At 37.2% G+C, this 27,828-nt stretch overlaps 2 protein-coding genes across 6 annotated transcripts in view; one reads left to right on the forward strand and one right to left on the reverse strand.

The window, feature by feature from the left end:
• The window catches only part of atp7b (ATPase copper transporting beta), a 146,849-nt gene extending 130,347 nt beyond the window's left edge, over positions 1–16,502 (reverse strand). The window contains exons 1-2 of one of the 2 annotated variants that reach the window (XM_039745225.1): positions 16,294–16,502; positions 15,585–15,690 (exon numbers count right to left, since the gene is read on the reverse strand). In XM_039745225.1, the coding sequence (XP_039601159.1) occupies positions 15,585–15,638 (54 nt within the window). In that variant the 5' untranslated portion in view covers positions 15,639–15,690; positions 16,294–16,502. Of the gene's footprint in view, positions 1–14,994; positions 15,070–15,584; positions 15,691–16,293 lie in introns of those variants that run through there. The other variant, XM_039745226.1, reaches the window with a different exon arrangement.
• A 74-nt stretch (positions 16,503–16,576) lies between these two features.
• Positions 16,577–27,624, forward strand: alg11 (ALG11 alpha-1,2-mannosyltransferase). Of its 4 annotated transcripts, none has more exons than XM_039745227.1 (4): positions 16,577–16,680; positions 17,159–17,371; positions 19,514–20,436; positions 25,731–27,624. In XM_039745227.1, exons 1-4 carry the CDS (start codon positions 16,643–16,645, stop codon positions 26,012–26,014), a joined length of 1,458 nt encoding a protein of 485 aa, XP_039601161.1. In that variant the 5' UTR covers positions 16,577–16,642; the 3' UTR covers positions 26,015–27,624. The 4 variants fall into 4 exon arrangements, with proteins under 4 accessions (XP_039601161.1, XP_039601163.1, XP_039601162.1 ...); XM_039745229.1 differs by having other exon boundaries at positions 16,583–16,680; positions 17,256–17,371; XM_039745228.1 differs by lacking the exon at positions 16,577–16,680 and adding an exon at positions 16,706–16,856 and having other exon boundaries at positions 17,256–17,371.
• Positions 27,625–27,828: the final 204 nt, after the last annotated feature.

The following is a 27,828-nucleotide window of genomic DNA, read 5'->3' on the forward strand; positions in this document are numbered from 1 at the left end:
TGCTTTGTTTCCGCAGTAGCTGCACTTATGAATATGCTTGTATGCGTCACTCGCTTCATATTCTTTTGCTGCCTTCTCAATTGTAAGCACAGTCCTTCACCCGCAAATATTTCGCGGCAGCATGTCTATTGGATAGCTGCTGACGGACGGCCTTATATGGGTAGGCACAACTCCGCTTCACACCATGACCAAGGTGCAGGCTATAGCCATATATATGGGCGAAAGTAGGTTCCAGTTAGGGTGGCACGGTGGCGCAGTGGTAGCGCTGCTGCCTCGCAGTTAGGAGATCTGGGTTCGCTTCCCGGGTCCTCCCTGCGTGGAGTTTGCATGTTCTCCCCGTGTCTGCGTGGGTTTCCTCTGGGCGCTCCGGTTTCCTCCCACAGTCCAAAGACATGCCGGTTAGGTGGATTGGCGATTCTAAATTGGCACTGGTGTGTGCTTGGTGTGTTTGTGTGTGTCCTGCGGTGGGTTGGCACCCTGCCCAGGATTGGTTCCTGCCTTGTGCCCTGTGTTGGCTGGGATTGGCTCCAGCAGACCCCCGTGACCCTGTATTCGGATTCAGCGGGTTAGAAAATGGATGGATATATATATATGTATATATACATATATATATATATATATACAGTACAGGCCAAAAGTTTGGACACACTTCCTCATTCAATGTGTTTTCTTTATTTTCATGACCATTTACATTGGTAGATTCTCACTGAAGGCATCAAAACTATGAATGAACACATGTGGAGTTATGTACTTAACAAAAAGGTGAAATAACTGAAAACATGTTTTATATTCTAGTTTCTTCAAAATAGCCACCCTTTGCTCTGATTACTGCTTTGCACACTCTTGGCATTCTCTCGATGAGCTTCAACAGGTAGTCACCTGAAATGGTTTTCACTTCACAGGTGTGCCTTATCAGGGTTATTTAGTGGAATTTCTTGCTTTATCAATGGGGTTGGGACCAGCAGTTGTGTTGTGCAGAAGTCAGGTTAGTTGGACGATCATTTATTTTTCAACAGGACAATGACCCCAAACACACCTCCAGGCTGTGTAAGGGCTATTTGACCAAGAAGGAGAGTGATGGAGTGCTGTAAATGGTCATGAACATAAAGAAAACACATTGAATGAGGAGGTGTGTCCAAACTTTTGGCCTGTACTGTATATATAGTGTATATAAACTGCTCAAACAAATTAAAGGAACACTTTGAAAACACAGCAGATCTCAATGGGAAAAAGAAATCCTCCTGGATATCTATACTGATATAGACTGGGTAATGTGTTAGGAACGAAAGGATGCCACATCGTTTGATGGAAATGAAAATGATCAACCTGCAGAGCCCTGAATTCAAAGACGCCCCAAAAATCAGAGTGAAAAAATTATGTGGCAGGCTAGTCCATTTTGCCAAAATTTAATTGCAGCAACTCAAAATTGTACGCAGCACTTTGTATGGCCCCTGTGTTCTTGTATACATGCCTGACATCGGTGCATGCTTCTAATGAGATGACAGATGGTGTTGTGGGGGATCTCCTCCCAGATCTGGACCAGGGCATCACTGAGCTCCTGGACAGTCTGAGGTGCAACCTGGTGGCATTGGATGGACCAAAACATAATGTCCCAGAGGTGTTCTATTGGATTTAGGTCAGGAAAGTGTGGTGGCCAGTCAATGGTATCAATTCCTTCATCCTCCAGGAACTGCCTGCATACTCTAACCACATGAGGCCAGGAATTGTCGTGCACCAGGAGCCACTGTACCAGCATAGGGTCTGACAATGGGTCCAAGGATTTCATCCTGATACCTAATGGCAGCCAAGGTGCCTTTGTCAAGCCTGTAGCGGTCTGTGTGACCCTCCATGGATATGCCTCCCCAGACAATCATTAACCCACCACCAAACTGCTCATGCTGAATGATGTTACAGGCAGCATAATGTTCTCCATGGCTTCTCCAGACCCTTTCACTTCTGTCAGGTGCTCAGGGTGAACCTGCTCTCATCTGTAAAAAGCACAGGGCACCAGTGGTGCATCTGCCAATTCTGGTATTCTATGGCGAATGCCAATCGAGCTGCATGCTGCTGGGCAGTGAGCTCAGGGCCCATTAGAGGACATGGGGCCCTTGGGTCACCCTCATGAAGTCTTTCTGGTTGTTTGGTCAGAGACATTCACACCAGTGGCCTGCTGGAGGTCATTTTGTAGGGCTCTGGCAGTGCTCATCCTGTTCCTCCTTGCCCAAAGGAGCAAATACTGGTCCTGCTGATGGGTTATGGACCTTCTATGGCCCTCTCCAGCTCTCTTAGAGTAACTGCTTGTCTCCTAGAATCTCCTCCATGTCCTTGAGACTGTGCAGGGAGACACAGCAAACCTTCTGGCAATGACATGTATTGATGTGCCATCCTGGAGAAGTTGGACTACTTGTGCAACCTCTGTAGGGTCCAGGTATCGCCTCATGCTACCAGTAGTGACACTGACTGTAGCCAAATGCAAAACTAGTGAAGAAACAGTCAGAAAAGATGAGGAGGGAAAAATGTCAGTGGCCTCCACCTGTTAAACCATTCCTGTTTTGGGGGTCATCTCATTGTTGCCCCTCTAGTGCATCTGTTGTTAATTTCATTAACACCACAGCAGCTGAAACTGATTAACAAGCCCCTCTGCTACTTAACTGACCAGATTAATATCCCTTAAGTTTCATTGACTTTATGCTATACTCTGATTAAAAAGTGTTCCTTTAATTCTTTTGAGCAGTATATTTACTTGTCTACCAACATAAAAAATTTTGATGTTAAAGTACCTTTGGTGAACACTTTTACATGATAAAACACAAATCATGCATCTTTCACTTGTGACATGCTTAGCAACCTACAGTGCTGTTAAAACAACTCTTCACATAATGATGTTGCCAGTGAACAAAAAGGAGAAAACACAGTATCACAAAAAATATGTAAATTATACAAAATATTCACATGTTCAAACATATTACCAATCGCTAAAATGAATTTAAAGATGAATAACAAATCACTGAAACCTCATGAAAATTTGATAACAGTTGCCAATTAGTCTCTGGTCCTTGAGGGTAACTATCAACAGGCCCTTTAAAAGCAGCGGGCACATAATCACAAGGTGCAATACTTACAGCTAGTAGCATTTTAATATGCAGGCAAAGCTTTCCATTGTTTTTGTAAGAACTGACTAAATGAAATCACACCATTGTCCTCAATTACTCTTGTCCAAAATGGTAAAAGCAACCCAATAGCTGTGCTGCTGGGAAGATGGTTTTGTAAGCATTCTGGTAAACATGAATTGTGAATACTTGGCAGAAAGGTTTAGGTGATACTCTGTGTGTAAGAACATTTGTCACTGTGCTCATTTTTCCTACTTGTTCGTCACTTTTGTCCAAAGTCCCTTAGTTGTGTCACTTAAATAAACCCTCTACATTATGGACATAGATCAGTGATAAATCAATATTTGTTAACAGTTCATTGCAATGTTAAAGTAGTTAAAAAAGTAGTCCAATCAGGCTTGCGGTGGCTCACCAGGTTTCACTCAGAGCAGATTTGAATTCAAGTAAAGTAAAAGAGGCTTTGATTGATATCATGTTAGTAGCTGTTAGTTGTGGAAGGTCTCTGACTAATTGTAGTTTAAATTTCTTAAACATATTTTTGAAAGAAGTACCCAATGGAGAAAGAGTTAACATCTCTGTTGAAGTCTCAAGGTAAAATATTTGGCTTCTTTGAAGCAGGTCTGGAATGTTTCCATTATATTATGGTGTCAGAGAAATACTGAATAATTATAACATGCAGATACTGCAGCTGTGAGGTGTTTAGTAGTGTAAATACTGAGTACATATTTGTTTATTCTATTATTATAGAGCAATAATAGATAAATTAGTTTCTGACTTTTGTTTTTGCTTTTTACAATTTACATACCTCATGAAGGAGGTGAAGTGAGTTGGTGCGTGAGTGGCTTGCACATGCATGCCTCTCAGGCATTTGACTAACTTGTGTTAGGAATCTGTTTGCCACACAGAGCAGTTGTCAGAAATGTAAAAGATAAAAGTTATACTAAATATATAAGCTGATGTGACCTCTCTCAAGGAAATATGAAACAACCAACTCATTTTAATTGGAGATTTTGAAATTTCAAAAGATTGTTCAGCACACTTTATTTGAGATATTGCAACAAACCCTGAAATGTGTTCAAATTTCGCTGAAGAAGGAGTGTGCCAAATGTAAACAAAATCAGTACACAGACAGACAGAAAGACAGATGTGACTGTGTTTGCAGTTTATAATGGGTATAAAGGGCACAATGTGTAAAATAAAAACCTGAAAACTTGCAGAACTTGTAAACTGCTTAATCCAAGCTTATTCAGCTTGATAGTAAACTGGGCAATGTTCAGTTTATTGCCTGGCCCAAAACCTTACCAGTCCTTATTTCTTAAAATCCTAACCAGCAAAATTTCAAATTTTAAAGACACTGAAATAGTTTTTGGCATGTCCACCTCTAATTTGGATTTGGTGAAATCTTTCCATCTGATAAAACACCTCTGCCAAATAATATTCTTTCTTTGTTCCCATTATAATTTCCAGTATGGAGTTGACTATGTTTTTTAATCTCAGTTGTTTGCCACCTATGCCACAAATGCATAATTTGCTCTTGCCTCCCTGCAATATGATAGATTCATTTTCAATATTTTACTTTTTGTCAAATGCTGCCCATTGCTCTCAAAGTTGAGTAGAGCACTTGCTAGGGTACTCAATAGGATTCGTGATCACTTGCTCACCTACCAGTGACCACAGCAGTCTAGTTTTACACCTAAGAAGTTTACCATTGACCACATTCTGGCATTGAGGGATCTCATGGAGCACAAACATGAATATCGGCAGAGCTTCTTTGCTGCCTTTGTCGATTTTCATAAAGCGTTCGATTCAGTTGATCGAGCTGCCCTGTGGGACGTCCTGAGACTTCGCGGGATACCCTCGAGGTTGCTAGATATCACGGCTGGCCTGTACACTGATACTGTGAATGCTGTATAGAGTGGAGGCAGAACTTCTGCGTTTTTTTCCAGGTTGATTCTGAGGTTTGTCAGTAGTGTGCTCTTGCTCCTACTCTGTACAATGCTTACATGGACTGAGTGTTGGGCAAGGAAGTGGGCTCCAGTGGCTGTGTGGCATCTGTTGTTGAAGAAAGTGTCACTGACCTTGACTTTGCTAATGATGCTGTGAGTTTCGTGGAGTCAATGGAGGCTCTGATCGGGGCTCTCAAGAGACTGAGTAAGGAGTCTAAGTGTCTGGGCTTGTAAGTGTCCTGGATAAAAACCAAGAGCTAGTCCTTTAATGACCTCTTAGGCACGGCCATCAGCAGTGTGTCTGTCAGCGGAGAGAGTGTCGACCTTGTTGAGATGTTACTCACCTTGGCAGTGCCATTCATGGTTCTGGTGACTCTTCCTATTAAGTCTGTAGACAGATTGGGAGAGCATGGGGGGTTATGAGGTCGCTGAAAAGGGGTGTGTGGCGCTCCCGATATCTATGGAAAAGGATGAAGGTCCAAATCTTTAGAGTCCTGGTGCTGGATGTGAGACATGGACACTATCCAGTGACCTGAGATGAAGACTGGACTCCTTTGGTGCTCTTGTCTCTTCGGACTTTGACTTTGTGTCGAATAAGCGGTTGCTCACAGAGTCACATTGCCTGCATTGTGAGGGAGCGTCAGTTGTGGCACTACTGCCATGTTGCAAGTTTCCCCAAGGGTGATCCGGCTCGCAGGATCCTCATTGTTGAGGACTCGAGTGGTTGGACCAGGCCAAGGGGACTCCATGTAACACCAGGCTGTGGCAGATAGATGGTCATTTGTGGAGGGTGGGACTGGACCACATGTCTGCCTGAGGGGTTGCCAACCAGGATCCCAAACTGTTTCATCATGTGGTGGGTGCAACACTGTGCTGTACCAGTGCATGCTACCCAACCTGACCTGGAGGTTTTAATTCTTCTCTATTTGAAAGTTCTGATTTTCACGAAAAACACACCCTCAGACAGGATGGGTTCATTGCAATAAATTCTGGGTTTATAGATGATTCTGTATTTATCTGGCTATCTGTGACAGATGCAAATCATGACTACATAGATGCATTTACTAGCGGGTTAGCTTGTTTGAAGGGTGGAGAATTTCTGAACTTGAGTCACGTCTCTCATCTTTATCATCTTTGGGAGTCTTTGGATTCTGTACATTTTAAGTTCACCACAAGGCTTGATAGTCTACCTTCTGAACCTTTATCTGCCTTTTGCAATTAGTTGTCTATGCCACATGTTAAATACTGTCATCACATTCATGAAAATTAATCCCTTGATTGATGCTGCAACAATCATGCTTACTTTAAACCTAGCAAAAGAATCCTTTTAATATTTATAGGTTTAAAGGGTCATTATTGTCATATGTAAATTTCTACTTGCATGTGCTGATAAACAATATTGAAGCTAACATTTAATTGCCTTGATGAACTCTTGAACTCTTATTCCAAACTACTGCAAATGTTTTTAATCAACATTTACACACTAGTACCCACTAGGTAATTTACACAGAAGAGTTTCATTCAGTCCCATCATGCATCTGGATAAGAACTGCCCCCCTACTTCATATTATTATGCAGCTCAAACTCTACCATATCCTATTGTTCTTATCTCATTGGATGCAGAGAAGATTTTGTACTGTATAAGTTGATCATTTCTTTGGTAGTTTCTAGGTTTGATTGAGTGTGATAAGGGAATTCATTAATATGGACAAGATTCCTTATTTATTCCTTTGACAATTATAATAGTACCAATAATTGTGTACTGCATGATAACGTGCATTGAATACACTTGACTTGAGCATTCCTAGTTTTCCTACTCTTTCTCTGTCTCTGTTTAGAATTTGTTTGCTCAGATGTTGATTTGCTTGCTGCTTCCTGAGCAGCTCTTCTTTTCTCCACCCTAGCGGCCTGCTGCTTCTCTTCTTTCATCAGCATCTTTTCGCGGTAAAACTGATTTAGTTTTTGTGTTGCAATTACTTAGTATGTTTTCTTTAATTTTTCACTTCAGTCTGCCTCAAGAATGCTTAGCAAAAGTGGTAGGGAATGAAAATGGCACCCATACGCATGCGCTGCACGGCCGCCTGCTGCGCGCTGCCGAGAATTGATTCTACAATAAAATAAAATAAAAATAAAAAGAGTAATAAAAATCATCACCTCGAAAGCAGATAGTAGACATCACGTAGTATATGTGTACCAAATGTCAAGTCAGTAGGTGAAACGGTTTGCGAGTTACAGGTGATTTAAAATCCTGGACAGACAAACGAACAGCCACGGTAGCGTATTATATAAGAAGATATTGTGAGGTGTACAGAATACAGTGAAAATTGCTTTACCAATTCTGATAACTTTAACCTCTCATTGGATTCTGTATCAGGACTTTGTTTGCTTTTTGGAATTACCTTTGAAAGGCACAGTATTCTTTTTGGAGCTTCATGGTACTACAGAGCAGTTTTCTAGAGAATAAATCTTTTATTTTGCAAAGATTCCACAAGGCCCTTTATGTGCCTAGCTGGGTTTTTTGACGGTATTTCCCACTCTAGTGGACATTTTTGGAATTGCTTTTGAGACTTGCGTGCTTTGGGAGTTCTAGTTCATGACACAATCCTCATGACATGGGGACTACATTCCCATCAGGTAGCAAGAGTGCAATGGGGCTGATGGAAGGATGCACAATCAGTACACACAAAGTTTTGTACCAGCCAAAGTGAGACCTCATCTAAGACTGAAGGTATACCGTTTTCATTTCAGCTATTCTTGCCAAATTGCAGCTTTTTAAGAGTACATAATTTTGTCTCACTGTAGGTTATGTTGATCTATTATTTCTATGTTGAATTTCCAAAATACACTTTTTACCTGTTTATTTTCATCAGGACCATTTTCTGAGAAATATAATGGGTCCAAAACATGTGCACGGTCTTGCCAAACCCTTAAGGAGCAAAGTTTCTTTCTTTCAACCCATCAAAAAATGTTTAAAAATTAAAAAGGCCCTTTTTTATTAAGTTTCACTGTTATGAAACCACATGTGCAATGAAGTTTAGTATGTGAAAGGAAACGTTGCTGTTTTGCTCACCACTACCTATATTTTTCCATCCATCCATCTTCCTAACCCATTTATCTAGGGTAGGGTCTTGGGAAAACAGAATCCCAGCAATCATCAGGCTCAAGGCAGAAACAACACTTAGAACAGGGCACCATTCCATCGCAAGCTAAACACACACACATACTCGGGCCCATTTAGCAATGCCAAATCACCTAACCTATGCGTGTTTTGGAGGAAACCAGAGAAAACCTACACAGACATAGGGAGATTATGCAAACTCTACACAGCAAATGCCCAAACCCTGGTCTTCTTACTGCAAAGCAGCAGCTTTAAAACTGCACCACCATACCACCCCTACCTACTGTATCCATCCATCCATTATCCAACCTGCTATATCCTAACTACAGGGTCACGGGGGTCTGCTGGAGCCAATCCCAGCCAACACAGGACGCAAGGCAGGAAACAAACCCAAGGCAGGGCGCCAGCCCACCACAGCACCTTCTGTATATGTTACATTATAAGAAGGTTTAAAAAATGGATGGATATTATGCATAACCAGTGGTGCCAGATTCAGGCCAACACACTTTGTTGGCCAAATATTTTAAAAGTAATTTCATTGCACTGTGTACATATGACAATAACTCTGAAATGAACTGATGAAACTACATTTTTTATCAAAGCAAAATCTTACATTTTTTTTAAAAAAGTTAACACTGTTGTACACCTATACATTGCTACTAAGTGCAATAGTGAGAAACCACAATTAAGCACATTGAAGAATGATTTGTTTAATGCCTGCAGAGTTATTGTTAAAAATACGCTTAAAAGAAGAAGGACTGAGGACAGCATTAGTAACTTATACTGTTTCATGATTATACTCATTTTTTAAGTCCATTTTATGATGAGGCACTTATCATTTTAGGCTGTAATGACAATATGGCATAATAATTTGCAGCAATATTAAATTAACATTGAATGAATGAACTTTGAATCACCTTTGTAACACTATCGAAGACCGCCACTCTACCTGTCTTCAGTAATAATACAGAGACATACAGTAAAGTCTGTGAACAACAATCCATCCTCCCACCAATCCCCCAATACTTTAGATGCTATCTGTGGTAAAAGCTTTCAGTTATTCAGCTAGCCATCTAATTTATTAATGTGGGCTTAAACTCCTTTTTGTGAAACCACATTAAGCCAGGAAATACAAAGATGTAGTGTTAATGGTTCCAATTATGGAATTCAAACACACAATCAAGGTGCACCTTCTACTACTGACTTGTTTCCAGATCATGTGAGCATTTTATTTTCCTTGTAGAAAACAGTAATTGTGGTATCCCATCATATCAGTTACCATAACTTATTCTTTATGCCCTTACCAAACCCCTTCTTGGCCATTGCTGTGCTTTGTCTGACCACAGTACTAGGATGTTGCACCATTTTAGCCTTTATGAATGTAGTGAGATGTCAAGCAAAATGACACCTTTTATTGGCTAACTAAAAATATTACAGTATGCAAGCTTCTGATGCAACACAGGCCCCTTCTTCAGGCAAGATGTAAAGATTTGATTACATTGTATACTATGTTGTAGTATATGTAATAAGCAAAGACAGAATTACCTCCACATTAATCATATATTTGTACTATTTCTTTTCTTCCTTACCAGAAGGAAATGGCTATGGAAGATTACATAACAGAAAACCTTAACTGATTTTGTAGACCTTACAGTAGTTCGATTGGAGCTTGTTTTCTTTTGTCCAGAAGAAACTGGGACTCTAAGTTTTTCTATAGATTATAGTTTAAAAATACATTAAAGAACAACTATCTACACCCATTAATTTTTTTTTTTTTATTAAACTGAGGTACTGATTCTACACTATTCACTAACTTCGAATTAAGAAGTGTGTACAATTTAAGAAGCATTAAGGAATAAGAATACTTTCATTCCTTGGACACTACACACAGTAACTAGGTTTAAGATTATCTAATGCCTTGGCATGTTTTCAGCCATTCACCAATGACACTTTTAGAGACATTCTGAGAGTCTGTGTGTTAGTTTGCACTGTTGATATAGTTATTTCTTTCAAAGATATGGATTTTAATAAGTTACATTTTTGGGAAGTACTTTTGAGAAAAATAAATAATTTGTTGTGTTTCAGAACTTTTTTTTCCTCTGTCATCTTTTTAGGCTGTGAAATTCCTTACTCTGGCCACAGTATTGATAAATCTATGGTAGCTTTGATTTGTAATTGGAAAGTTCAAGACAATTAAAACAGGTTTCGTGATTCTTGATGAGGCTGAGTCGCACTGAGCTGAACCTATCATCCAACAAGCACAAAATCTACCTGCCCAATGTATAACAAAGCTTTCATAATTTTCTCCAATACATACCTGTGTATTATATTTAAATAGAATGCGGAAGTGTTTCCTACTGGACAGTTTTTAATAATATGAGTTGCACTGATAGACTGTTGGTCTTTAAGAGGCTAGGCAAAAGAATAGTGTGAAATGTAGGTAATACTTATATTTTGATTCATTTACTAAAACAAAAAGACAGACAAAATCAAAGTCTAAACCAAATGAGATGTTAAAAACAAGAATAATTCTTCATTTACCTTTTTGAATTGTTTGAGAACAAGTCTTTCACAGTCTTTCTTTTAAAGGTTTTAGCATTCAGACACCAATGGTGAAGGCTATCATTTAAATTATGGTGGCTGTGATGTCAATAACCACACAGCATCATAGGGATTAGACCAACAAAATGGAGACAATCACTGAAACCACTACACACAAAGGTAGTGAACACAGGAAAACAAGCACACAAAATGGTGATGTCACTATAATAACACAAATATAAACAAATAGAAATAAAAAAGAAGTTATAGAAGTCAAAAGAAAAAGAATGCAAAGACAACTTTTTAACATATTTCTGACAACATCGCACTGGGTCTGTTCCAGAGAAATGTTAAGGAGTGAATGAAAATAAGCCTGATGATTGTTGTGAGCAGACAAATTGACTGGTAAATGAAGGCAAAAGGGTTGGCTAGGAAACTGTCAAGGATTTCGAGGGGTAAGAACCAGAAAGAAATAAACCAAATATTTACTAAGTATTTAGGGGGAAAGAATTGATTCAAAGTCTAAAGACAAAATAAGGTCACGACCTAAATGAACCTGATACTGACTAACATTCTTCCATTATCTTAGTTTGATAATGGTTTGTTTTATTAACCAAAGAATACTTGAAAGTGCCAGAATAATACCAGAAGCCCTGGTAATGTAGCACATTGCATGGAACTGTTATGTGTCTTGAAATCAGCTATTCAAAATGAATCAAAAAGCCTGGTCACTGAGACATTTCTGTATGTAGAGTTGAATCCTACTATATTACAAATAGGTATTACAAATAGCCTCATAAACAAGAAGTGGGTGCTCTAGTGAACTGATATTCCATATGCTAAGAAAAAACTTCTCTAGCGAAGGTCCAGTCTGTGTGGGTCTGTCCCACACATGCCTGTTACACAACATGGACTACTCTTGTCTCTTGCCCTTTATTTTACATAGTGTTAAACCCTTGCAATGGCTCCTCGTGACCTGTTTGGCAGAACCCAGGTGACAGCAGTCAAGTGACCATTTAAAAACTATTTAGAGATATGGCTCCAAGAGTGGGTCCTGGTATCTCTTTTAATAGTGAAACTTTCATCAGTTTATGTGGAACAACCATAAGAGACATTTTTAATCAACCATTTTCTCTTCCTCTTTGAATAATTTTCCAAGAGAAACCCTACCAGGATAATAAAGATTTTAGCAATAAACTGCTAAGCATCAATGGTGTATGGATGTATGGAAGACTATCCATGCCTAAATTAAAGTAAGCATGGAAAATACACTGAAATACAATGAATATTCATGTCATGTATTTAATTTTGGTATGATTTTTTCATGTCAGAATTAAAAAGAAAAATCAATTATATAATTCTTTGCTTTTCAATATAGCAAGCGATGGACTGCATATCATTTCTTTATAGAACCATATGTTAATCGTGCCAAAACTAATTGAAATGAAATGCTCAATCAGCTGCAAGAGGTGGGGCAAGAGACCTCAACAGCAGGGGTAGAAGGTGTTCCAACCACAACATGTATATTTTCAAACAGTGTCAAGACATACATAACCTAAAATAAGAAAATATAACGAGCACTGAGACTGGAAACACAAAGGCTCCACATAGGATGTGAATTTTGAGCTCTCATGCAAACATACTTATTGTTTTACACAAAATAAGAAAACTCATTTCATCCCATTCCCCCTTGGGCTCTCTTCTGTCATTGGCAGTGCCTGACCACATTGTAATTATGGCACTGATATTTAAATCACCTTGGGCCACCTTCCCCAGCAACTGCACAGTGATCTCTAGGAAGCTATGGAACATCATTGATGTTTCTAAAAGATGTGCTATCAATTGGCTAAACTGCCAATTACTGATCATAACGTGCTCACGTCAGCTGGCCATTATACTATTATCTCTTACCCTGTACTTTATTATTTCTAAAAAGATGAGCTTTTCATTGGTGGTACTGGACTACTAGTGAGCTATTGCTGGCTTCATTTCCTGCTGGAGTGCCCTCATTAATCCCTGCTTCTCCTCCAGCAAATCTGTGGCCTACCTAAGTAATTCAACAACATCAATTATTGCTGTTGTATTATTTTTTGGTAAAGTACATGAAGAAAAAAAATAAGATAATGATATAATGTCTAGCCATCACAATGTGTAAGAATAAAAAATATGAAAAGCTCATGCTTAGGTTTTCACATTAGTGCTAACAAATGTTTGTCTATATTTGGTATTTAGATAATTAAAACATGCAACTATCCATGCATTGAAAATTTAATCACACTGATAATTAGCAATAAACAACAGAAGACTATTTGACCTAAGAGTAAACATTGCCAAGACCACCATTATATCCCTCACCAGTTTGTAGATTCATGTAATCTGATTATGCACCATAACACAGCCTGGCCAAAATGAATGTACTGTATTTTACAGTTTAGACTGTATTTAATTAAGCCTGATTTTTCTCAGTCTAGGTTGCAAGGTGTCAGATCCTATCCAAGCAGACTGAAACAATTTAAAGTCACCAGTTAACCCAATAAATTACCCAGTAAAACTACAGGAGAGAATCAAAGGTCTAGAAGAAAACCACACAATGATAAAACATGCAAAATCCACTCAGAATAGCAGTTTTGCTGGGAAGTGAACCACTGTGTAAGCACTATATGAAAAAGTCATGTGAAAAGGTAAGTACACCCTATAAAATGTTTGTTTTTTTAACGTATATGGACATATCAAGATTTGATCTTTACTTCAACAGTATCTTGAGATAAAAGTGATATACTTGAAAAAAATCATAAAACTTTTACTTTGCAATAATAATTTATTTAAAAAAAAAAGAACAGATATGCCATTTCCATCTGTAAGTAAGTTAAGTAAGTACACCCTTGGCTCTAATAGCTGGTAAATTCCCCTCTGGCAGAAACATCTTCAAGTAGACATTTCTTATAACTCTCTACCAGTTTCTAACATCAACTCTAAGATATTTTTTCTCGCTTCTCCATGCAGAATTCTTTCATCCATGTAATGTATGAAGGGTGTCTGCATGCAGTCTGTTTCAAACCCACACCCCCAACAGCATTTCGATGGGATTCAGATAAGAGTATTTGACTTGGCCACTCCAGAACCTTCCATTTTTTCTTTTCAGCATTCCTTGGTGGATGTATTGGTGTGTTTAGGGTATTGTCATGTTGCAAGGGCATCTGACAGATTGTCTCACATTATTCTCAAGCACCTTCTGGTACAATGGAGAATTCATAGTGGATACTACGATGGTGAGCTGCATAAGCCCTGATTCAGCAGCCCTAAACCATAAAATTTCCTTAACCATGCTTTACAATTGGTATCAGGTTCTTCTGGTCAAATGCTGTCTTTAGTTTTCACTGAACATGGTACAATGGACAAATAGCTCTATCTTTGCCTCATCTGTCCAGAGCACATTGCCCCAGAAGTCCTGGTCTTTGCCTAGGTGTTCATGGGTAAACTTTAGTCTTGCCCTGAAGTTCTCTCTGGACAGTAAAGTTTTCCTCCTGGCACAGTTTGCATGTAGATGTAATTTGTGCAGCACATTTTTAATGGTAGATTCATACACTTGGACATCAATAGTGGCGAGTGATGCCTGTATGTCCTGTCATTAAATTTTCGGGTTCTCTGAGACTTCTTTTAGAATCTTGTGTTCTGCTCCTGTGCTAAACTTGCTGGGCCAGCCTGGGTGTTCTTACTTTTTCACATGCAAAATTATTATTTTTTAAATATTATACAATGAACTACAAAATGTCAGTGTGGTATGTTGCTTGTTATATTACTATATTTAAATACTGTTTACATGAAGATTAAATCTTGATATTTCCAGAGATGTTAAAATAGAAAAAAAAATTCATGGGGTATACTTACTTTTTCACATGACTGTTGTCTTGATGTACAGGTTATAATATTAAAACATATTCATGCAAGAAAGATCTTAAAGACTTCATAGTGATTTCAATCTAATAGTGGCTTCAGTTTCATTATGCATTATAAAATATTCAAAACTATAAATATTTTATAATCGTTTTAAAAGTATCTAAGAAACAAAATAAAAAAATATTTATTTTTAACATAAAGTTAAAAGTGTGAAATCATGTTAGCATTTTAAACATGATGACCCTTACATTTTGATAAATGCGGTTTAGAAAATTGTTGGAGCTCACAAAGCAGTTAATAAACCATATCCCTCACTCTTGCATGCCTTCCAGTTTCTTCTAAAGTAACATTACATTGCTGTTCTAACAAGTACAGTACTGACCTTTAATTTTGGGTATTCAGATATTCCTCTTATGGTTTCTTGCATTCTTAAACTTTTTCTTCTTAAAAGTACACTTCACATTGAAATGCCTCAAGCAGTAGCTGCTCAGACCACATGACTGTCACAAGAAAGATCTTTAACAATGCTGTCATGCACCACCAATGACTTAGAAAGACACAGAATGGCTGCAGCAAATACAAAACCAATACGATAATTATAACATTAACAGTTATAATGCTGTCTGATTAATTGAATATAGATTGATTTTTGGAACCACTATAAAGTGGTCCTCCGCTCTGCGGCACACTACTTTAGGGGCCTTTCTTCTATAACCTGATAAAGCAACTCTTTCGGATTCTCACTATCAACTGTTTTGCCAAACCAGTGATGCAATCAATAGAGCTATTATTGTGCATATGAATCAAACAAATGGGTTTTAGTCATTTTTATTTTATTAGATAGATAGATAGATAGATAGATAGATAGATAGATAGATAGATAGATAGATAGATAGATAGATAGATCACACACTGAACAATCCGATGGGGAAATAAGGGTCAGTGGCCCCTCGGAGAGTTAACTTCTCTCACCTCTGGTAGGTAGACTCTGTCAGATTCTTGCACTGTCATTGGAATAGCTGCCATTTTCACTGTTTTCTTTCGCTCTTTTCTGTTGTAGACGTTACAACTGACGGCCCTAGAAGTGTAGCATTTACAAAAGAAATGATCAACACACTGCTGGGAAGATGGTTTTTTGTTTTCACAGTTTACCTCAAGAGAACAATCCAACTAATTTGTTCGGTTATTGCGTAATTCAAAAGGAACTGGTAATTAAATAATTCCAGTATTCATACATGAATAATTCATTTTCCGAAGTTTACGAATATTTAATTTATACATTTACAGTACAGCACAAAAAGACATTTCACATTTTCATTTCACTATTATGTAACAAATAGAGCTTAGTAATAAATGTAGCAAAACCGTTTACTTTTTACAAATTCAGACAAAATGACACACTCGTATGCATGTGTATTTTTTATATAAATAATAAACCAGCCAATTAAAAAAACTGTTTACAAAGGAACAGAATATTTATTTGCAAAGCTTCTATTTGCACTTTACCTGAGCATTTACTTCACTACTGTACTAAGTGTATGTACATTTTATGGGAAGAGAGAAAAGAATTTCGATTTAATTTAAAAGAATAACCATTTTAAATGCTGTTTCTGAAGTGAACATTGGTTTACAGATAACGAGCAATTACTTAAAGAGAAAAAGACAAACACAAACTACCAACCTCAGATTTTAATTTGTGTTCTGTGTGTTGTATGTCCTAGTATACGCAAAGCCCTTTACCTCACTAGAAATTCAACTTTTTACAAACCGTCCTAAAACTACTAAAACGTTGGTGTGGGGACAGTGGGCGACAGAAGTTGTTCCTATTTGCCGTGCGCTTAAGAAATTGCACTTTGCCCCTTTAAGATTCTCTCTAATCAGTGTGTATCTCCGCCTACTCAGCTGCACTCTCTGGTTCTGTGCTTCGCACGCCCACTGGCCATTCATTTCAAGGTCGATAAATGTAATTTGCATTGGAGGCGGGGTTGACTTACTACTTCCTGTGTGAAGGGTCGTCACTGTTGACAGAAATGGCGGAACATGGGTTATGTTTATGTGGAATAATTCGGTAAGTGGACACTGTTCTGCTTTACGTTGTCTGTTTAAAATTTAAAGGTTAAGACAATGTCGGTTTCTGAAAAGTGATACTAGAGAAATAGCAGTATTGAGAAAAATAATTGATGCCTCAGTTGTGAACGGGACATTATGCTTTGGACGTGTACTGTCAAATGGAATTTATTAAAGGTATGTCATTGAAATCTGGACATGAAAATACACGCCATATTAGTGTGTTGATGCTGTTTTTGGCTCATTTAATACACTGGGCTTTATGCTAATACATTTTGTTGAATCTGGTAGTTCATTTGCATGAAGTAACGAATGCTTCTTTCTTTCGTACTTGCTTCCTTTGCCACCAAACATCTACGGTATTATATTGGCAAGTAATTTATTAGACGCGTGGAACGTAACTATCCGTGTGGCCCATGCTGTTAGTGATTATTGCTGTTGAGTTAACTTAATGAACATTTTTTGTTTTCTTTCTTCAGATTATTGGGATCTCTTCTGGTTCCAGGACTTGTTCTTTGTGTTATATTAACCGCTGTCCTTTTTCTTCTGCTTTTGGGAATTCGGTTTATGATACAGCGCAAAAAGCAAGATGGAAGAAAATCGCCAGTTGTGGCGTTTTTCCACCCATACTGCAATGCTGGAGGTGGCGGCGAAAGAGTGCTATGGTGTGCACTTCGAGCTCTTCAGTGCAGGTAAACTAATTATCTCCTCTGGCTCACAGGTTAATTAGACTTTATTATCTTGGTGGGGAGTTTGTTTACATCAGGGAAGTACAAAATCTACGACATTGTTACACATTAAACAAAAGAAAATGAGCAAAGACCCAGCAACTGACAAGTAGGTCAATCCTGAGTAAACACATTCACGATTAATAAGAAGAACAATTAGCTTTAAAATTACACATAGTGGTAATACAGAGTTCAGTAGCATACCTGCAAGTGACATGATTCAAAATGCTTATAGCTTTAGTAATAAAGGTGTTTTAAATCTGTTGTCCTTTACCCTCTGGAACCTAAATCTGTAGCCTGGTGGCAACAGTGGAAATTCAGGAAAAAGAGGAATGCTACTATCTAATAGAATTGAGCTGACCTTCTTTCTAACCTGTTTGTAATTATAATATTTTTTTAATCGCCCTTTTCCCATTCTCTAAGCTCAGTGATAAGATGTCTGCTGCAATCCAATACTTGTAATACTAGGCTCATCAAAGTTGTTGTTAAACTGATTTATATTAGTAATGCAGAGCCTGCCAAACCAAAATATAAGAGTAAATGTAAGACCAGATTAAATAATTTCAAAATGGGCTGCTTTAAAATAATTGAGCTTCCCAAGAAAGGAAAGGCATGTCTGCTCTTTCTTATAAATTTGTTCTGTTTTAAGATCAGAGTTTAGTCTGTTCTCAGTGATTGTCCCCAGGTATTTGTAGAATTCCCCCTTGTCCACTGTCTCCTCTATAATTTAATGTTGATTTAGTGGAAGGGAGCACCAAAGATCTACAACTGTGTTCTTTGTCTTAGAGGTACTTGGCAGTAAAAAGAAGCGATTGCGCCATTGGATAACAACATGTCCATGGCTGTCCTGATCTTGTATAAGACTCACAGTTAAGAGTTTTTATGTGCACCTCAATAACCTGGTTACTCACATCCCAAAAGATCTGTTAGGTTAATTGGTGATTGTGGATTTGACCTGTGTGTGTGTGTGTTTTGGTGTGAGCATGACTTCATGTTCCTGCAGTGGATTACTGTACTTTCTTGTCCAGGGCTGTTTCCTGCCTTGTGCTCAATGATTCAGTGAGAGGCTGTAGCCATTCCCCTAGAACGCTGAACTACATTAAGTAGGTTTGAGAATGTTGTGAACTTCTCACATAGAAATGTTTGTGCTAAAATCATGATAATTTTCCTTATGTAAAAGTAAAGCCCACTTCATTATGTACAATTTTTCAATGAATAAATGATGGAAAATACTGATGTGTCTCAGTTCCTTTAATAAGCAATATCTGAGAATTGTGCATATTTAATATCTTGAAGTGTGTTGTTCAAGTGAACATTACCATTACAGCCTGGCTTGAAATGCATTAGACTTGGCTAGCTTTCTAATATCAACACCATGTGGGAAAACATAATCTTCTTGAGGCAGAAAATACATTTATAAATTGTTACATACACAACAGTAAATACAATTTTCATTTTCAGCCATTGATTACGTTTTACATTGTTAATTGATGCATTTAAGTTTTTGCTATGCTAGTACCCAAGGAAGAAATTATTCCTGCTAGTAAAAAGCTGTAAGAATCCACAGTGGTTAAAGACATACCTGTACCTAAAACATTGCAAAAGGAAGTACAGTAAAACGTTTAACTTTATGAGCAGTTCCTGTATAATAATTTTTTTTCCATTATTGCACCAGCTGTACATTATGAAAATGTTTGGTTTTTTCCCAGCTTTATTGTGCATTTCAATTACTTTTTTTGCATTCGAGTCAGCTATGCAGACATCTCTATAGGGTGGTTCAGATCTAATTATGCAATTTTCATTACGCTATAACTTTATTAAGTTTTACTACATAGAAAATCACCCGAAAAATCCCGGACCATCGAATTGTGCGAAATGACGATATGAAGAATTGTCTTCGTGCCGAACTGGAAATTGTTCCCACCTAAATCGGAGTCATCCAGACGATCTGGATCTGCATAATTAGATCTGGACCATCCTGTAGATTCTGTTTGATATTTTGGTACGGAAACATATTTATGCCATGCAGGTTTATTGAACCTTAAAACTTTTTTTGGGTCACATTTTGCTTACAGCCATTAACAAATACTCATTTTTATGTTGCAGGTTTAAAGATGCAAAATTTGTTGTTTATACTGGGGACAAAGATGTTTCGGGATTAGAAATCCTTGATGGTGCTTACAGAAGATTTAATATTAGGTTGCCTGCTCAGGTGGAATTTGTTTTTCTTGAAAACCGTCATCTTGTTGAAGCAAGTCTTTACCCCTATTTTACTCTACTGGGACAAAGTCTTGGGTCAGTTGTTTTAGGATGCGAAGCTCTTCTAAAGTGTATCCCAGATATCTACATTGATTCAATGGGCTATGCATTCACCTTACCCATATTCAAGTTTCTTGGAAATTGCCACGTTGGAAGTTATGTCCACTATCCAACTATTAGTACAGATATGCTCTCTGTGGTTCGTAGTCGAAATCCTCGTTTCAATAATGCTACATTCATTTCAAAAAATCCATTTCTTTCCAACATTAAAGTTGTTTATTATTATATTTTTGCTTTTTTGTATGGATTAGTTGGTTCTTGTAGTAAAGTTGTAATGGTTAATTCTACGTGGACTAAAAATCACATTCTGGCACTTTGGGGATGTAATGACCGGATTAGTATTGTATACCCACCTTGTGATGTCCAGGCTTTCGTGGACATTGATCTTGAAACCGAGCCCAGGGAAAACACTTTTATTTCCGTTGGTCAGTTTAGGCCAGAAAAAGATCATTCCTTACAAATTAGAGCCTTTTGCAAATTCCTGAAGAAAATTCCTGAGGGACCAGAACATTATTATTTAATCCTGATTGGTGGATGTCGTAATCTAGAAGACGAAGAACGAGTTTCTCATCTTAAAAAGCTGTGTGAGGACCTAAATATTGCAGACAATGTGGAGTTTAAAATAAACATCCCGTTTCAAGAATTGAAGAGGCACTTAGCAGAGGCAACAATAGGACTGCATACCATGTGGAATGAACATTTTGGAATAGGTAATGTAAAGTTTGATTTATCAATTAATTATAGTCTTATTTTTATAATCCAAAAAATGTGTTATATATTGATGTATGCCATGCATCTCTGCTATAATCTTACATCTTGCCTGAAGAAGGGGCCTGAGTTGCCTCGAAAGCTTGCATATTGTAATGTTTTTAGTTAGCCAATAAAAGGTGTCATTTTGCTTGGCTTTTCTCTACATACATAACGGCTAACAAAGTACAACACCCTAATACTGCTATAATCTTGGTATTCCTGAGATTTCTTTACAAAAATATCCTTGATAATGGATGTTCTGGTATTGTATCTATTTCAAAGTTTCTGATGCCTTCAGTAGGTGTTAGGTTTTTTTTTTTTTTGCTTATCAATGTGAATATTTGCATAAAAGTAAATGTAAAGTTATTATTAGTTTTAACAAATGTGATCAACTGGAAAAAATGTACTTATTTGTAAACTGTGCTCAATTGGATCACAAATATTTTCCAGTTACATAAAGTCCATTTTGAGTTATTGTAGGTTAATTATGTGTTAACTTTTTGTTTAATAATTTTTGAAGCACACATTCCAGAGTGAAAGAAAATATTATGAAGCTTATTCATTGAAGGGGTAGTACCTGGAGATTTGTTGTCCTAAGGTGTAGTTTTCTCTACATAACTGATAAAGCACAAATGTTTTTCTAGCTTAACCAGGCTGAAGATATTTAATCACACTTAACCTGAAAATGCAATTTTTTTGCAGACAGCATATGTAGTAGTTTAATGGTTGAAGTCTATGAATAGGTAAAATGCAGTAGATAGAATAGGTTTGTTGTTTTTAAATAAGCAGCCTTCTAGGTTGAGTGACCAGTTTGATCTAGAATAATTTATCCTTTATAAAGTGATTAAGGTTACACAGAGTACTGGACATGTAAATTAAAAAAAACGGTATTCTTTAAAAGCACATAATGTTCAAACGGATGAAGAAACACAATGCAGTATGTACCCATGTGCAGGTGTGTGTGTGATAGATATTTCAGAATACTACAAAGCTCTGACAATCGATTTCTTATTAGTAATAATGCATCCAACTCCAAATACTCTTAGTTCCACCACAGGACATATAAACGAGAAAGATATTCGGGAGAAGGGCTTAGTAATGGTAATTGAAATACATTATTACAACTATTAAAATGTAAAATGAGCCGGTTCAGCGGCAGCTGAAAAAAGTACACTAAAGTGTCTTCAACCCTGGTTGAAATGCTCAATGCAGAAACTGATGGACCTTTAATTGTGGCTGGTAGATCTTCTGGGATTTGACTAGGCTCTGGCTCCTGCAGTTCCCTAATGGGTGACATCTTGTGATACAGCTGTACTAGATCTTTTTGCACCCTCTACATGCTTATAGTAATTAATTTAGTGTTAAATTTAAGATTCACAAAGCCCATCAAACTTTTATTTTATGTAATCTCGTTATCAGTATTTAAAGTTTTTAAATAATTACTATGTAAAGTATCTTTGTAATTGTGTCAAAAGTACTGTATTTTTATTATTTCAGTCTCAAGTTGCATAATATCCTTATATATATACACACACACACACACACACTTGTAGGATTTTTTTTTTTTTTCCTTTGAATTGTTGCTATTTCATTAGTTTCACTTTTATTTCAGAACTTGTGTAAAAACAATATTTGGAGTCTTTCGTCTCCCAATATGCTGAATCTTTTAAATGAGGTCTGTGAGACTTATGTTTAATGACTTTGTACCATAATTTAGGATAGGTTGCTCAGTTTGGAATTTCGGCACAGACAAAACGATCCACATCAGCAGTTAATAATTTTTTTTGCAAAGTAATCAATAAATGCATGTGTTAAACCCCGTTTTTGAAATTCTCTGACTTAAACTAATTTCCTTTTGTTTGCGTCAATGTGATGTGTACTATCTATTTTTTTATTTTTTTTGATACTGTAGCGACTGACGTAATAAAGTGTCACAAAAGTTCTGCTTTAGCAATCGCCGACTGCGCAACCCCAAACACAACTTTCTAGCACCCTCTCCAACCCCTCCTCCCACTGGTCTCGCCTCCCCCTTACTGCATCAATCAGCACCCAGCTATCAGTCTTCTGTGCTGTACTCTGCACTCCCTTGATCGGACCTAACAGTCACTTAAAACATAAAAGGCTTCTGCTTGGCTGGGACGCTACAATACTTTTGAATTTTACTCCTTACATATGCAGAGAAAGGTACAGAATATGAATCGCACCTTGGGTCTCTTTTCTCCCTGCTGCTCTTACTTCTCTGCTGAGAGCACAGGATCTGTGTGTTCCATGTGACTTTACATGACTGAATGTTTTGTTGGCTATCTGTGCTCTTATTTGATAAGGGCGTGTCTTGCAAGACTCTCTTATGTTCCACGTCCTCACGAGACTCCCCTGGGACAATCTTTTGGCACCAAGTCTCATGTTACGGTCCCCATGAGATGCTCCGTGGCAAGTCTTCTTTTTTTTTTTTTTTTTTTTTGTTTTTTTTCCCTTCCTCACGGGTCTTTTAAATGTCTTCCGAGAAGATCATGCATCGTTGCCTTGCTTTACCATTCTAGGAATTTTTTTTTTTTATATAGAGAGAGAGAGATCTTCAGTGTGGTGTTGTGTTTTTTGTGCTCAGGGTGTTTTAAATTTCTTTACCTTTAACTACAAGTGAATGTAAATCCATGTTGCACAGAGTTTATTTGTAAAGAGTTATGTCAGGCATAACTATTTTGCAAAGCTAGTGACTTTTGGTGTTTTGTGTGTGAGGAGAAAGCATGTATATGTTCTACAAACAGAAGAATATTTCAAAAGATGCTGGTCAATAGGCAAGTGTAATAACCTATAACAGCTGCTTTATTCTGTTAAGGGAGCCAATTAATATTGAATGCATGTGCGGCACAAAATTGGAGCAGACTTGTGAGGATCACTGCACGTTAGAAGTTTGTGAATAATGGAAAAATACATATTTTTTCTGATTTCCTATTGTAATCTAGAAGCAACAGTTTGAACCCATTCCAACCTGCTTTTGAGTTATACCTGTTAACCATATTTAGACCGTACATAAAACTCTCTGATCTACCACTGTGCTATGCTTCTTTGTTATAGTCATTCTTTGATCTCAGTCTGAATAAACAACTAAACAAAAATCCACTATCTTATTGCAGTTTGGCTTATTAGAATGCTAATAATAAACCCTTGTATGCATCCAAAGTATACTTTATGAAATGTATAACATTATTGATTATTATTAGTTGAAAGTTATTTCATTATGCTGTTAAGTTGTGCATTTACAGTCAACATTATATGCTTAGGGTCATTGCTGGAAGGTAAACCTTCGGCCCAGTCTGAGGTCCTTAGCACTCTGGAGAAGGTTTTTGTCCAGGATATCCCTGTACTTGGCCGCATTCATCTTTCCCTCGATTGCAACCAGTCGTCCTGTCCCTGCAGCTGAAACCCCGACCCCCAAGGCAAGATGCTGCCACCGCCATGCTTCACTGTGGGGACTGTATTGGACAAGTGATGAGCAGTGCCTGGTTGTCTCCACACATCCCGCTTAGAATTAAGGCCAAAAAGTTCTAAGGACCTCAGACTGGGCCGAAGGTTTACCTTCCAACAAGACAATGACCCTAAGCACACAGCTAAAATAACGAAGGAGTGGCTTCACAACAACTCTGTGACTGTTCTTGAATGGCCCAGCCAGAGCCCTGACGTAAACCCATTTGAGCATCTCTGGAGAGACCTAAAAATGGCTGTCCACCAACGTTTACCATCCAACCTGACAGAACTGGAGAGGATCTGCAGGGAGGAATGGCAGAGGATCCCCAAATCCAGGTGTGAAAAACTTGTTGCATCTTTCCCAAGAAGATTCATGGCTGTATTAGCTCAAAAGGGTGCTTCTACTAAATACTGAGCAAAGGGTCTGAATACTTAGGACCATGTGATATTTCAGTTTTTCTTCTTTAATAAATCTGCAACAATTTCAAATTTTTTTTTTTTTTTTGTCTGTCTAAATGGGGTGCTGTGTGTACATTAATGAGGAAAAAATTAATTTAAATGATTTTAACAAATGGCTGCAATATAACAAAGAGTGAAAAATTGAAGGGGGTCTGAATACTTTCCGTACCCACTATATATTGTGGGGAGAGGGGCTTCCTTGTTTTCATGCAATGGCATCTATTTTATAAAACATCTATATCATCTTGCGAATAATGTTGGTATAAAATTATCAAATGTTGTTGCTTAAATAATGTTTTTCAATAACCTATTTGTGTGTTATGAAACTCCACGAAGATGCCCTGTTGTCCAATAGGGGAATAAATTTGGCTATTTAAAATAATAATAATAATCTAGAATTAGTTGAAATTAAAGATAACAGTGGGAAGACTCGTGTCCTTATATAATTCTTCAGCTGCTCACTTGTTGCAAGGTATTAATCATTTTTGAAAATGTGTTCTTGCAATCATTAACAATGAAAAATTAATACGATTTTTAAAAATTTAGATTTAAATGAAACTGAATTGAATTAAAATGAATTTTAAAAAGTAGATTATAAATATTACAATAAAAGTTCTGCTTCTTCCTTCTGCACGAGATTATCATCTCCTTATAAATTTTATTATACCTTTCCTTGCACTGGTAACCAGGTGAACTGGATTTGCCATGCCCCCATTGGGGTTGGGGTTTTTGTGTGTTCTCATCCACAGGAAAACTGTCTGTTCTTAGACCAATCTCAAACACTTCTAATAGAGTCGGTATGTGTAAGGAAAATTCAGGCAGACATGGGGAGAATGTGTAAATCGCATATGGTCAACCACCATATGCCTGATACAACCCTACTTAAAAACAGATCCTTCACTTAAACTCTAAAAAAAATATGCCTCCTAAACTGGAAGGTTGGCTCGCTCACAAGCATTGCCTTCCAAGGTGCTGTATCATGACCTGTCAAGGTAGGATAACTCCTTTTTGAGTTTACCACATATTTCCTCAAACTGGATGACCCCTTTCCAAGTCACCTGCAACTTTTGCTATTTGTTTTCAACCTTATAGGGGAAAATACAGTAATTTGAAAGGTATCTGCAGTTTTGGGTCAGGTTTTTATTATATACCTCAAATAATTGGTAAAATCAGTAGCAATTCAGGAGTATTTTAGATGTACTTATTTGTACATTCTTACGGTACTATTATATCATTTAAAGTACAAAGACATTAATGGTTTTACTGAAAATATATATATATATATATATATATATATATATATATTTTTTTTTTTCCCAATTTTGTTTAGGCATTGTGGAGTGCATGGCAGCAGGAACAATTACCCTGGCACATGATTCAGGTGGACCAAAAATGGACATTGTGGTTCCATATAATGGAGAGAAGACAGGCTTTTTAGCTGATGATGAAGACAGCTATGCTGAAGCCATGAAAGTCATTGTTTCTCTATCCCCAGAGGAACGCCAGGAGATAAGAAGGCGAGCTCGGCAATCTGTAAGCAGATTTTCAGATCAGGAGTTTGAGGGTTCTTTTCTATCTGCATCTGAGTCTCTAATGGAGTTTGCTAATAAATGATAGGTTGCTTGCTACCCTGTATGAAATAATTCCACAATCATGCAGTTTATGAAACTGAAATGAGTTGATGTATGTCTACTTCAGACAGTTCTCCTTGGGATTTGACTGGTCTACAAAGAGTGATTTCTGAAGTGAAAACCAGTAGCCAAGCCATGGATTTACAGTCTACAAATTGAGCATTCCAGAAAGATGCTTAGAAGAATACTGTAGTAGTATTTTGTAAATCAACACGTTTCCAGCTCAACATTTAATAATGGGTTATCCCCTTATGAAATGGGTTTCCCATGAAGTAAAGTAAAACTACATGTGTAGCCTAGCTATCAAAATGAAGAGAAAACATTAATATGGCATCTAATAAGGCTGCTCAACTGAAAGTAGTTTAACTTTATCCTTAAAGTTTACATTTTATGGGGAAAATATATGGTGTGAACCTGAATAATCATTTTATATATTATATAAATATTTATATATAAATATAAATTATATATTACGCATCACATTGTATTTCATCACTTTTAATTATGAGTTTCAAGATATTAGATTAACATTTTATAAATTGAATGATTTCCATCCTTTAAACGGCCATTTAGAAACTGGACATCTGGTAGCACTTTTATTTTAGAACATTTGATTTTGACAAGCACATACATGCCCAACTCTGCTCATCTTTCTTAGTCCTTTTTAAACTTTGAGTTTATGCTATTATTTAATTTTTACATTAATGTTCTGATATTAAAGGGTAATACTGGGTGCTTCATTAACATTTAAAGGTCTTATTGTCTGGAATGTATTAGACCTCACTTAACCACAAATATTTTTAAAAATCGTTCTAGTGTGTGGGAGCAACAGCTAATATGTTACCCTTCTGCTGATGTAGCAAAGTAATTGATTTATTTTTTTTATTGCTGTAATGGGGTAGTACTATATCACTGGGAGACCATTTTATCTCTAAAGGATTGTGTGTCTGGTGTCTGTTCTTCATAAGCTTTCTCTATTCCTTAGTAATCTTCATTTGTCATGATTCATTTGGAATTGGGCACTGAGCATGCACACGCTTTTTATTCTGCTTGGTGTGTGACAGTTGGGTAACATTGGGAAGATAAAGAATGTAGACATTGCTTGTTGCTATACTTGTCTAACTTGTGGAACTGCAGCAATATGCTGCCTTGTGAGCAGACATGGGTGGAATGGTCAGAAGCTGCAAAAATGGTGCTGCTTCATCAAGCGAGAATTTGAATTTGGGCTTTGTGATACTTCTGTTGGAAAGGTGACACAAAATGTGAATTATTAAAACTTGTCTCTGTGCACATGTGGCACTTGTCTGGGGCCGAGCATGTTTTACATCTCTATCACAGCTTTCAGTATGGTTAGGCTTTTTGTTTGCACCTTGTCTACTGTATTTTATTTTTAATCTGCAGACCTGCTATGTGTATGTGTGTACACAAATACTGTGTGTGTTGTATGTATGTATGTATGTATGTATATACATTAAAAAGTATAAATTATATAAAATGCAGTGTGTGTGTTGGCATATATCTAGTATGTATAATACAAAAACTTTGTTTCAATCAATAATTTATTCTTCCAGGCTAATAAATTTAAAGAAACCTGAACATTTGGATCATTTGCTTTCTTTTTCATGTTGTAGATCACAATTTTTGAATGCTTTATTAGATTACTGTGTTTTTATGCAGTATAACTGTGACACAAATCATACAGCTGGGGTCCCATTTAAGGTTGAATGTATTATTCAAACCACCATTTTAATTACAATTCTGTAATGTGCTGAAATTGCATTAAACTTGTTATGGATA

This window comes from Polypterus senegalus, chromosome 2 (genome assembly GCF_016835505.1).
Source record: "Polypterus senegalus isolate Bchr_013 chromosome 2, ASM1683550v1, whole genome shotgun sequence".
Taxonomy (NCBI): Eukaryota; Metazoa; Chordata; class Cladistia; order Polypteriformes; family Polypteridae; genus Polypterus; species Polypterus senegalus.

Coding starts and splice junctions, on each gene's coding strand:
- alg11 (XM_039745227.1), top strand. CDS start 16,643: ATGGCGGAACATGGGTTATGTTTATGTGGAATAATTCG. Junction 17,372..19,513: donor CTTCGAGCTCTTCAGTGCAG/GTAAACTAATTA, acceptor TTTATGTTGCAG/GTTTAAAGATGCAAAATTTG. Junction 20,437..25,730: donor GAATGAACATTTTGGAATAG/GTAATGTAAAGT, acceptor AATTTTGTTTAG/GCATTGTGGAGTGCATGGCA.